General features: G+C 41.8%; 1 protein-coding gene across 1 annotated transcript in view; it reads right to left on the reverse strand.

The window, feature by feature from the left end:
* Dock4 (dedicator of cytokinesis 4) overlaps positions 1-11760 on the reverse strand; it is a 452226-nt gene that overhangs the window by 57786 nt on the left and 382680 nt on the right. Inside the window, exons 30-31 of the mRNA XM_023709867.1 lie at positions 8648-8706; positions 325-473 (exon numbers count right to left, since the gene is read on the reverse strand). Of these exons, the coding sequence (XP_023565635.1) occupies positions 325-473; positions 8648-8706 (208 nt within the window). The remainder of the gene's footprint in view (positions 1-324; positions 474-8647; positions 8707-11760) is intronic.

Consider the following 11760-nt stretch of genomic DNA (forward strand, 5'->3'; position numbering starts at 1 on the left):
AAGAATCATTAACCCTCAGATTCCTCTGTGCTGTGTCCGACTGGGAGCAAATAAAGACACTGTAAGTTCTTAAACACAGACCTGGGTGATCAAAGATATTTTCAGCTAAAAGGAATTAAATGGGTTTTCGGTGCTTCATTGGAGATTCAGGGAAACACAGATCCGGAGAAGCATTCAAGGCCATGTGGTGTGGGAAGGACGGGTGGCCTGGAATCTAGGCCTGCTGACCAGAGTCCACTGCCCAAGTCTGGTGGAATTGAGAAGTCAGAGACCCTTGAGGAGAAGTGGAGCTCTGTCAGCTGTTCCAGGAGCGCTTCCTCCTACCTGTTTAAAGCTGCCGCTCCGCCTCTGCTCCCAGTCCATCATGTCATGGAAAATGGGGATCATGACGTTGCGAAGGTCTGGCTGGGGAATCAAGGTGACTTCTAGGAAGGGGCCAATCAGGGATGGGATGAAGTGGAATTTGTGTTCTCCTAAATTGAATACAAAATGTGAGCTTCAATATAAGGAGTCTTAACAAAATTTCATAAAATTTGATCATTTATTTAAAACGTATTGCCGCAAGAATGTTCAGCTATATAGTTTATCACCCTAGGGAAGAAAATACAAGACAGTAATAACCCATAAGACATCACTGAAAATTATATATGAATTATTGAGAATTGGCTAGGTATACCGTTGTACATCCATAAACTACAAATGAGGGGTAGGGACAAAAATAAATTAGAAATGAAACTGAAAAAAAGATACATGTAAAGATTTTCAATATAATTAAGAAACAAGGTATAATACGATATGTTTAGGAATATCTTTCATTAAAATTTTATATAAAATATAGATAGATAGATATGATAATCTAGAAGATTATAACCCCTAATGTTAAAAAGGGTTATTAACTCTGGGTAGTGCAACTACAGGAGATTTTTCTTTTTTTTTTTTTTTTTTTGAGACAAGATCTTACTATGTAGCCGAGGGTGGTTTTGAACTCACTATGAAGTCAAGGCTGACCATAAACTCATGCTGGCCCTCCTGTTTCAGCCTCCACGTGCTGGTAGAACAGGTGTGTGCCACCACCCCTGGTCACAAGTGATTTTTGCATAAGAGAAAAGGTGGTCCTTATTTGTGCTGTAGAATTTTTATATTTTAAAAACACAGTAGACAACCTAGATAAAAAGCTGGCTCACAGCACCAAAGAATATAAATATCTTCTAAAAAGCCTTAAAACACAATAGTAAACTCAAAATGCAGCACTGTCAACTGCTAAAAGGTACTCAGAGAGTTCATAGGAAAGGAAGATAAAGTACCAACACAGATACTCTTTTGTAGGAGGGGGGCATGAAGCCCACTGCTCTAACCTTTCTGTGTTAAATGTCATGGAAGAGTTTCTCTTTTCAGATCAAGAATAAGGCAGCTGGGGTTGGGGAGATAGCTCAGTGTCATAAGTGCCTGTCTGGCAAGAGCATGGTCCTGAGTTCGATCCCCAGCACCACAAAAAAAAAAAAAAAAAAAAAAAAGGAGCTGGATGTGGATGTGGTGGTATGTGCCTACAATCCCAGCACTTTGGGAGGGTAAAGCAGGAGGTTCTTAAGTTTAAGCTCAGCCTGAGGAATTAATGACTTAAGAAATTGCCTCAAAATAAAAAATAAAAGGGCTGGGGAATATAGCTCAATGCAAAAGTCTTGGGTTTCACCCAAAGTACCACAAACACACACATACACACACACACACACACAGTACAAACATGTACATGCACACACACACACACAACATGCTTGCCATGAAAAAATACATTTCTTAAGAGCTAACCTTTAGCTTCATGGCTACTGCATATGACACTGAAGTATCCAATAAAAATGCATGAACAAGCTGGGAGATGGAGTGAAGACAAATTGCTTAATGAAAGAGGCCTTTTCCTCCTTCAGGGAGGAAAGTCAGGTGGTGATGGGGCTGAGAGAGGATTCTGAAGGTGGGAGGGACCACAGTATCAAAGGAGGTGACTCACTGGTGATAACAGCGGACGCTTGTCACTGTGGCAGGTACTGCTCTGACTGCTTTGCACATATAATTTCATTTCTTCTCCATAAAAAATTCAGGCAGTGGGAGCTGCCACCTCCCACACCGACAGAAGGGAGCTCAAACCCTGGGAAGTGAAGCAACTCGCCAGAAGCCCTCGGCCAGGAACCAGGATGGCCAGCGTTTGAACCAAGCAAACTGGCTCTAGTGTGGGTCCTTAATCACTCTCCTGTGGATGCAGCTCAACACAGGCCTTTAGACTCGGCAAAAGCCAGATGAGGGAAACTTAGTTAAGAATTAAAGAGTGAAAGAAAGAAAAAGAGCTAGCAAGCGTTTTTCATCTTACAGTTGTGTGAAGGCAAAGGCAAGAAAGCAAATAAGAACTTGGGTGGGAGGGAAGAGGCACTTTTTTTTTTCTGACTGGGGGATGCAGTCCCATATGCTGCCTGGCCAGCAAGCCTTCCTTTGGGGAAAGTATCTGTCATTCGTTGGGGCTGGGAGTGGGGATGGGAGGTCCTCATTCTCCTGCCTGGTCTCAGGAGTAGACCTACAATCTGAGCCTTATGCAAACATCAGCCTTCTTCCTGGCCCAAGGACTGGTTCCCAGTGGCACAAAGCTCCTTGGGGCCCCTGGGTGGCCCTTAAGAAAAGGGAGGCAGGGATGAAGCCAGGGGGAACTCTTCCCACAGACAGGGAAGAGGCTGCGGAGCCCGAGTCAGCAAGGTAGTTAGGAGATGAAGAGCTGCAGCTGCTCTAGAAACCTCCAGGTCTACCTGCAGGCTTCCCAGCCATACAGCTGTGTGCTTCTTTAACATGAGTTTATTTTGGGCATTCTGGGCTTTGATTTTATCAAAGGCAACTAGCCGAGGTCTGATATACTAGTTAGGACAGAAGCTGGACCCCTCTGTCTGCCGCGCGGCCTCTTGCCCAGCCCTGGAGACCAACACGGCAACGTGGAGATGGGGGCTCTGTGCTTCCGGGAGTTGAATCCCCTCCGCACTTTCTGTACTTCAATAGAAGCCGCTGTTCTGAAAGAAACTTCTATTAGGGACATGTACAGCGTTCTGCATCGAATGCCTGACCACAGCCAGCGATGCTGTCCCAAGGCTCTGAGACGTCTGTTTCATCAGGAAATAGATCTCCTCACCCTTGTTCTGTGTCCTGAGTGCCCCACAGGACTGAGACCCTCATGGTCTCCACTGGTAACAAACCTGCCCTCTGCGGCATCTGTGAGCCCCTCATTCTCGGCAGAGCACCAGCTGGGACCTCATGCTGCTAGGGAGTTGCCTCTCCATCATAGCAGGGCTTGGTTTCAGTGTGAATTGAAGTGCTCAGAAAACGACTTCTGAGCGCTCAGCCAGGGATTCAGCCCTGCGTACAATCTGCAGGCCCGACCCTTCTGCAAATCCCTTCGATTTCCATCACCGAAGCCACTCAGTCCTTTCCTGATTCTCTGAGGTTTCGTCAGTGGTAACTTACATGCTGTTTTCCAACTCTAAATTACTTATCTGTGAGGCATGAGGAAGAAACTTGCTCATAATTCTGGTGAGTTCCTACCTTCGTTCCTGAGCCCAGCAATGCTTTGTCTCTCCCCAAAGACAGCTTTGTTATCCACATCAGAGCTAGAACACCTTAAAAGAAACTTCCTTGCTAATTTAACTGAGTTTTTCTCAAAAAAAGAAAAAAGAAGAAAGAATCAAGACCCACATACTCCCTGAAGCAGCAACTCACTGCTCTACAGCGCCCCGGCATCGCCCCAGCACTCGGGTCTCAGGCGGGCACCCGGCAGCGAGCACCTGCAACTCCTCCCTCAGTTTTTTTCTTCAGGGCAGAAAGCAGGTGCCCTGAACTTGCTCTTCTTTCACTTGAACAAGCTGAAGCCCACCAGTTACTCAAGTGAGAGAAACAGGGCAAAGGGGCAGAGGCCGGCAAGTCCTCAGAGGAGCAGTCCTACCTCTGTCCCCTGACCCTGCCCAGCGGGACACTCACACATGCAGAACCATCACACAGAAGGGACCGTGAAACAAAGGCCAGTTGGCACTTGACTAGCAGCCTTGGCAAGGCCTCTCTGCTCCCTTGACACTGGGGAGGGCATCAGTTGTTTTGCACAGATTTTGGATGTATGGTGAAGAGAGTGAAAGGAGAGTGTACAGTAAATTATTTCACTTAAGAATATGGTCTCAAGGTCCATCCATTTAGCTATAAATGTCTCAAATTTTTTAGCCTTCTTTATGGCTGAGTAGTATTCCATTGTATACAAAACCCACATCTTTTTTATCCACTTGTCAGGTTGATGCGCATTTGGATTGTTTACAAGATTTAGCTGCTACAAGCTACCACTATAAACATGGGTGTGCATATGTTGCTGTGATAGGGTTCTTAGACCATACTCTTAAGTGAAACAAATCAGGCACTTATGTGTAAATATCCTACTTTCTCTGGTGTGAGAAACTGAAGGTGTAAATAAGAACCCAAATGTATAAGAGATATTGTAAAATAGGAAGTAGTTATTCAAAGGGAAAGGGGAATTGTGTGCGGGGCAGAGTGGAAGAGAAAAGAAAAAAGGAGATAAAAAAAGGATAAAATGGAAACAAAGCTTTGTAAATAAGGAGAGGAAGAGGGGTTGAAGAGGGGGGAGGGGATGGGAAAATAAAGAGGAACTAAGCAAGGTCACATACAGGTGCAAGTTCCCTATGAAAGATGATCATTATGTACATCTATACCATACTGATAAATTTAATTAAAAAAATAAATTTCCAACCAGCCCAGCTAGTTCTCCTGCAGCTGTGGGTGGAGTGCCGTCCAGAGCGGCTGTGTCACTACCTTGCTTCTTATTCTTTCTTGGGTGCCCATGCTGGTCTCATGAAGGTTGGTACTAATATGCACCTTGTTTACTCTATTTGCCTCAGAATTTTGAATCTCAGAAAAATCTGTCTGTGACATTTTACAATGCAATCTTCTTTTTGTAATTTGCAATGTATACACAAGGTATATACAAAATTATAGAGAATGGTAAAACAAACACACAAACCCATTGTCTAGCTTCACAGTTATGGATATAAGAATCCCAATACCCTTGTCATAACTTAGACATTAATTTCTTAATTAAAAATTCAGCCAATATTAAAATTTCTCTGATGGCTTAAAATATGTCACTTATAATTGCTTGTTTTAATCACAACCTAAACGAGGCCCATACACTATATTTTGGAGCCAAAAAAAAAAAAAAAAAAACCTTCTACCAGCCACACCCACACTTACTTATTGTGCAAGATTGTAAGGAAGTGGCTGTACCTGCTGAGAACACACTGTGAGAACACAGACTCTGCAAACCTCACCAGGCTTCCCGACCCCTGAAAATTTAATTCCTAATGAACCTGCAAAGCCAAATTCTGAGCTATGTAGGGCAATGGCAAACTAAAACTTCATTTAAATGATTTCTTTTTAAACCACAGATTTAGTACACGTTCCCCATCTCTAACTGTCAGCCACATGGTCTTGTTTTGAAGTATTTAGGGCACCTGCTACTTGGGCTGTTGGAGTTTTATATTTATGCTCACAGAACAGCCTGCTAGGGAAGTATTGATTTTTCTACAGCAGTTTCAAGACGCTGTGTTTGCAAATGTAGCACAGAAAGCCCACTTTCTATTTAGTAAGAATGTGAATTCACCCAAAAATAGAGCTAAAAAGTTTACCCTTGCCTCAAGACAAAGTCCCAAAGGGGGCACACAGCAGTAAAGGTTAACCACTGTCTTTGTAGGTATTGGTACAAATTGGTAAAATTTGGAAGGGAAAATAGGTACCTTTTCCTCATAACTGAATATTTGTAGTCATTCAACTTAGATAATGAAAATCTGAGGAATGACTCATTTCAGAAGAGGCGTTCACTTATTACTAGCTGGTCTTCACGCTTCAAAAATAAGAGATTTCACCAAAGCTGGAATGTGTTATTACCGCACGAGGCTCGCAACTGTCAAAATCAGGAAGTAGCAAGTGCTGGCTAGGATGCGGAGAAATTGGAAGCCTTACGATCTGCTGGTAGGAATGCAAAGTGGGGCAGCAATTGTGGAAAACAGTATGGTAATTTCCCAAACAATTAAAGAGGAATTACCATATGGTGCACCGGTCCTACCTCTGGACATGTACCTAGAGGAACTGAAAGCAGGATCGCAAACAGACAGCTGTGCACCCAGCATCTCCGCAGCCCTATCCACGGTGGTCCATGGGTGGAAGCAACCTATACGTCCACTGATGGACGAATGGATAAAACAAGTAATGGAATGGACTATCATTCAACTCCAAGAAGGAAGCAAATCCTAATCCACTTTGCAGCAGGGACGAATCTCGATGCCATCCTGTTAAGTATGCAAAAAGACAAAATACTGCAACCTTCCACTTCTGAGTACCCGGAGTAATGAAATTTACAGGAGAGAAAGCAGGGCAGTGGCTCCCAAGGCTGGAGAGGAGACCAATGGAGAGTTATTGTTTAGTGGGTATAGAAGGCCAGCCTGGCAAGGTGAAAAGCTTTGGAGACACATGGCGGGGGCGGGGCCTGGATGCCGGTGTGAGTGTACTCTGGAGGACAGCCCTGTATGTGGAGAAATGGTTAGGATGGTAAAGTTGTATTTTACCGCTAGTAAAAACATTTTAAATTAAGTTCTTTTAATCATATGAAAAGAACAGTGTATCCAGTGCTTCACATAACCTGGGGACAAGTGGCATAACCCAAAGTTCCAACAGAGAGCCTAAAGACTGTCTCCAGGATTCCCTGTGGTCTCACAGGAGAGAAAAGTCCTCCCTTGTTTACTCACAGGGTTTTGCTCCTAAGCAGATGCATCTTCCTGGGGCGGGCGCAGCAACTAGCAAAGCCAGTGCTTCATCCCTGTGAAGGGGAAATGGGTGCTAATTCTCTGCCCCAAAGGTCCCAGGCTAAGAGGAGAGATAGGGTAGACTCATTCGGCCAAGTTCTGCGCTTAACACACACTAGGATCCAAGTATTTACTTGCTCAGGAAAAAGTCTAAACTTAAAATTCAACACGTATTATAAAAGCACATTTAGAACTACAGATAAGTCGTCACACAGTTGTACAATTCTATCTCTGGCACACGCAACTCATAGTTGGATGACTATGGTCAAAAGATAACAGAGAAGAACCTAAGCAGTTCTAGGTCTCCGAGGGCTGGCAAGTTGGTCACAGGTAAGTTTGGTGGATCAGGTTTCAAAATCCTTCAGCTTTATGTTTAAAAGAAGGTAAGTCACTAAATTACATGTGTCTGTCCCCATTTGTCCTTAGAACAAAACAAACAAAGAAAGTCATTGCTCACTCACAGAAAACAAACCCAGGACGTGAGGGCGATCTGGATGTGACATCTGTCACCCCATTGATCACCAGGGTTGATTTGGCTGATCTGGCTGGCTGGGCGGATATCCACTTCCTCCCTCAAAGATCCACGTGTGTCCCTCCCGAAGCTGTGTGCTCGGTTGAAGAGGACGACCACCCCTGATAGAGGAGGACTGTTCCTCAGTATACGAGTAGCTGCGCTCCCCTGCTAGCACCTCTAAACAAGCTCTCAAGAAAACAAACCCAGCTAGCTCCAAGTTGTGCATGGAGCACAGAGAGGACATTCTCCTGTCACTACTCAACTCAACAGGTCAGCTGCTTTAACAAATCACAAGGAGGAATGAAAATGCAATAATGAATTCCAAAAACTTGTATAGTTAACATACCAAATTAAACATCACCAGTCACTAGAAAGAGATCCTATGCCAATGAATTTTACAATAATTTAGTTTTCAAATATTTTTCTTTTCTGTGCTACCAGACCTGTGCCATCAATTTGCTACAATAATACGCTTTATGCGCTGTGGCAGGCTAACAAAATTAGATCTAACAGTCTCTTAGCAACAGCAGATGCTCTTAAAGTCCTTCGGCTGTATCTTTATGACACAGGTCAATGGCTGGAAGTTTACTTTAGAGTGGGGATGCTTCAGTTAATGTTTCATGAAGCTTATTTTAAACGAGGGTGATTCATAGCCTCACTCAGAATTCTAGAAATTCTGAACTGTTATAGTCCCAAATTCTGAAAGGCTAGCTCATTGCTAAAAGTGATATGCATAATACTGGAGCAAGGCTAGATTCTAAAATTTATCATCAATGAACCATACAAAGGTAAGGTGATTTTACAGAGAGACATCAATTTAAATAATTAATTGGAGCCATATTCAGAGCCATTATGTAAACTGCTTTCTACACATATCTGTACTGAATTAGACATTTGGTTCAAATGCTTCCATTGGTAAACTGGCCTCACTTCCTCACTTAAAAGTACAATAATGAGGCGGGCTGGCCAAATAGCTCAGCGGATTAAAGCACCTGCAAGCAGGTGCAGGGGCTGAAGGTTCGATCCCCTGGCCTGCTGTGCCGGCCCCACTGCTGAGACTACAATTGAGACTGGACGTGGTGGCGTGCACCTGTCATGCCAGCTCTTGGGAGGCTGTAAATAGGTGGATCGCTACGAGTCCGATCTAGTAGTGAGACCCTGAACACGATATAGACCCTTCTCTAAAATACAGGAAAAAAAAAGCTCAATGATGAGCTGCACAGTGGAGGTGGTTTCTCTTTTCATCACTTACCTAGGTTTTGCCACATGCTGAATATTTCACAGCCCATTGTTACCCGCATGTCACCATACCTGAAACAGAACAGAAGGAAAGCCTGACACAGAGCCTCCAGAACAAAGATGTGTATGTGTGTTTAAAGAATGCAATCTAACATTCCAGATTCAATGGCAAGATGCTTTTAAAGATGTTTAATATGCTTATTTTGGTGTCTTTAAATAATATATATTATATATATATACATATATATATATACATATATATATATATACTTTAGCAAAAGAGATGTTTCATAATTTTGTTGTTGCTGCTGTACTAATTTTGAGTCCTAAAAAAGGACAAATGATTTACATAAAAATTATTTGGTGTTCTTTTGCTTTTCCACATGTGACTTCCAGCCATGGACATTCTGATCCATGAATCACTGGGATAAACACCATATAAAAGGCACCATTACTAAAAACCACACGATCATCTCAATTGATGCAGAAAAGGCTTTTGACAAAGTCCAACACTCACTCATGTTCAAAGTCCTATAGAAAATTGGAATAGATGGCCTCTACTTCAATCTGGTAAAAGCCATTTATGAAAACCCAATGGTTAACATAATCCTAAATGGGGAAAAATTGAAATCTTTTACTCTTAGATTTGGTACAAGACAAGGATGTCCTCTATCACCACTCCTGTTCACTATAGTTCTGGAATCATTAGCTATAGTCATTAGACAAGAGAAAGAAATAAAAGGAATAAAAATAGGTAAAGAAGAAGTCAAATTATCTTTATTTGCAGATGACATGATACTTTACTTGGAAGACCCAAAAAACTCCACCAAGAAGCTACTAGAATTAATACAGAAATTCAGTAGCATAGCAGGTTATAAAGTCAATACCCAGAAGTCAATAGCATTCCTCTACACAGACAACAAACACACTGAGAGGGAAATTATAGAAACAATACCTTTTACAATAGCACCGAGGAAAATGAAATACCTTGGAATTAACCTAGCTAAAGAAGTCAAAGATCTTTTCAATGAAAATTACAGTACTCTTAAAAAAGAGATGGTAGAGGATTTCAGAAAATGGAAAGATATTCCATGCTCCTGGATAGGAAGAACCAACATTGTGAAGATGGCCATACTCCCAAAATTGCTGTACAGATTTAATGCAATCCCTATCAGACTACCACTGACATACCTCATAGAGGTAGAGAAATCATTCCTAAAATTTATCTGGAACCAGAAAAGACGTAGAATAGCAAAGGCGATCCTGGGCAATAAAGACAAGGCAGGAGGCATTACAATTCCTGACTTGAAATTATACTACAAGGCTACTGTGACAAAATCAGCATGGTACTGGTAACAAAATAGACCTGAAGATCAAGGGAATAGATTAGAAGACGCTGAAGCCCCTATGAACACACTCAGCCACCTTATCTTTGACAAAGGGGCCAAACATACTCACTGGAAGAAAGATAGCCTCTTTAACAAATGGTGCTGGAAAAACTGGCTCTCTACGTGCCGAAAACTAAAATTTGACCCAGGTCTATCACCATGCACTAAACTAAAGTCAAAATGGATTAAAGATCTAAACATTAAAGCAGAGACACTAAATCTCCGGGAAGAGAAAGCAGAGGAAATCTTCAAGACATAAGGGTAGGCAAAGACTTCATGAACAGAAATCAAATCACATGGAAACAGTTGAAAGAATTAACAACTGGGATCTGCTCTTCCTGGGAAGTTTTTTCACGTCAAAAGGAATTACCAACAAAGTGAAAAGGCAACCCACAAATTTGGAAAATATCATGACAAAGAAGTACTCAGACAAAGGTCTGCTCTCTAGAATCTATAGAACTAAAAAACACTAGGGCCCCAAAATTTAAAGACCTAATCCAGAAATGTACATCCGAGATGAACACACGCTTCTCAGAGGATGAAATTAAAGAAGTGAATAAATATATGAAAAAATGCTACACATCACTAGCCATCCGTGAAATGCAAATTAAAACAACAGTGAGACATCATCTCACCCCAGAAAGAATGGCTATCATAAAGAAATCATCCAACAACAAATGTTGGAGAGGTTGTGGGGGAAAAGGAACTCTTCTCCACTGCTGGTGGGAATGTAGGCTGGTGCAACCGTTAAGGAAATCAGTGTGGAGACTCCTTAGAAAAGTTGGACTGGAAATCCCCTTTAAACCAGCTATTCCTCTACTGGGAATTTTCCCGGAGGATCTGAAAACATCATATCATAGGGATATATGTGTGCCTATGTTTATAGCAGCACAATTTGTGATAGTCAAATCTTGGAAACAACCAAGATGTCCATCACCTGAGGAATGGTTGAAAAAGATGTGGTATTTTTACAATGGACTATTATTCAGCTATTAAGAATGATAAACTCAAAGCCTTTATATTGAAGTGGATGCGACTTGAACATATTCTCATAAGTGAAATAAGCCAGACACACATGTGTAAATACCGTATAGTTTCCCTAGTATAAGAACTCAAAAGAAGAAATACAAATAGAAAGGTATAATACAAGTAAAAGGAAAGCAGGATCTTAAGGACTAACTAATCAGGAGAGGGAAAGTGGAAGAGCTAGGAAACATGAATAAGTCAAGCTATACAGTTGTATGTAGAAGATGTGCAAGGCAATGATCCTGAGAATCTCCAGAAGGTTTTTGAATCTAGCAGTTAATTGGAAAGATTCTCATCCTGACTAACTATATATACTGATATCTGTGAACTAAGCTACTGCACTGAAGATGGTAATCTGTAATAGTAATTTCATGCTTGGAGTGCCTGTCATTCTGGTCTTCTGTATATGGACTGCTTGTCATGACATGCCAGTTGCTGCTGTGCTGTCTCTTGGGTAGATGAATGTTCAAAATAAAGGGGGTGGTGAATGAAGGCAAGAGATAGGAAAAGGAATATTGTGGGAATGTCCTGCTTCAAGGTTGTATATGGAGAGATTTTTGGACTTATGTGTAAACATAAGAAGTATATAATTCTTTATGCCTATTTTTAAAAATATATTCTAATTTTTAAATGTTTTTTCATCATATTCTGTAGGGACTTAAAGTTCAACATATCAATACTTGATGAAAAATACCTGTTCCATGTTATGCCT

The sequence above is a fragment of the Octodon degus genome, unplaced genomic scaffold (genome assembly GCF_000260255.1).
Source record: "Octodon degus isolate 3935 unplaced genomic scaffold, OctDeg1.0 scaffold00015, whole genome shotgun sequence".
Classification (NCBI taxonomy): domain Eukaryota; kingdom Metazoa; phylum Chordata; class Mammalia; order Rodentia; family Octodontidae; genus Octodon; species Octodon degus.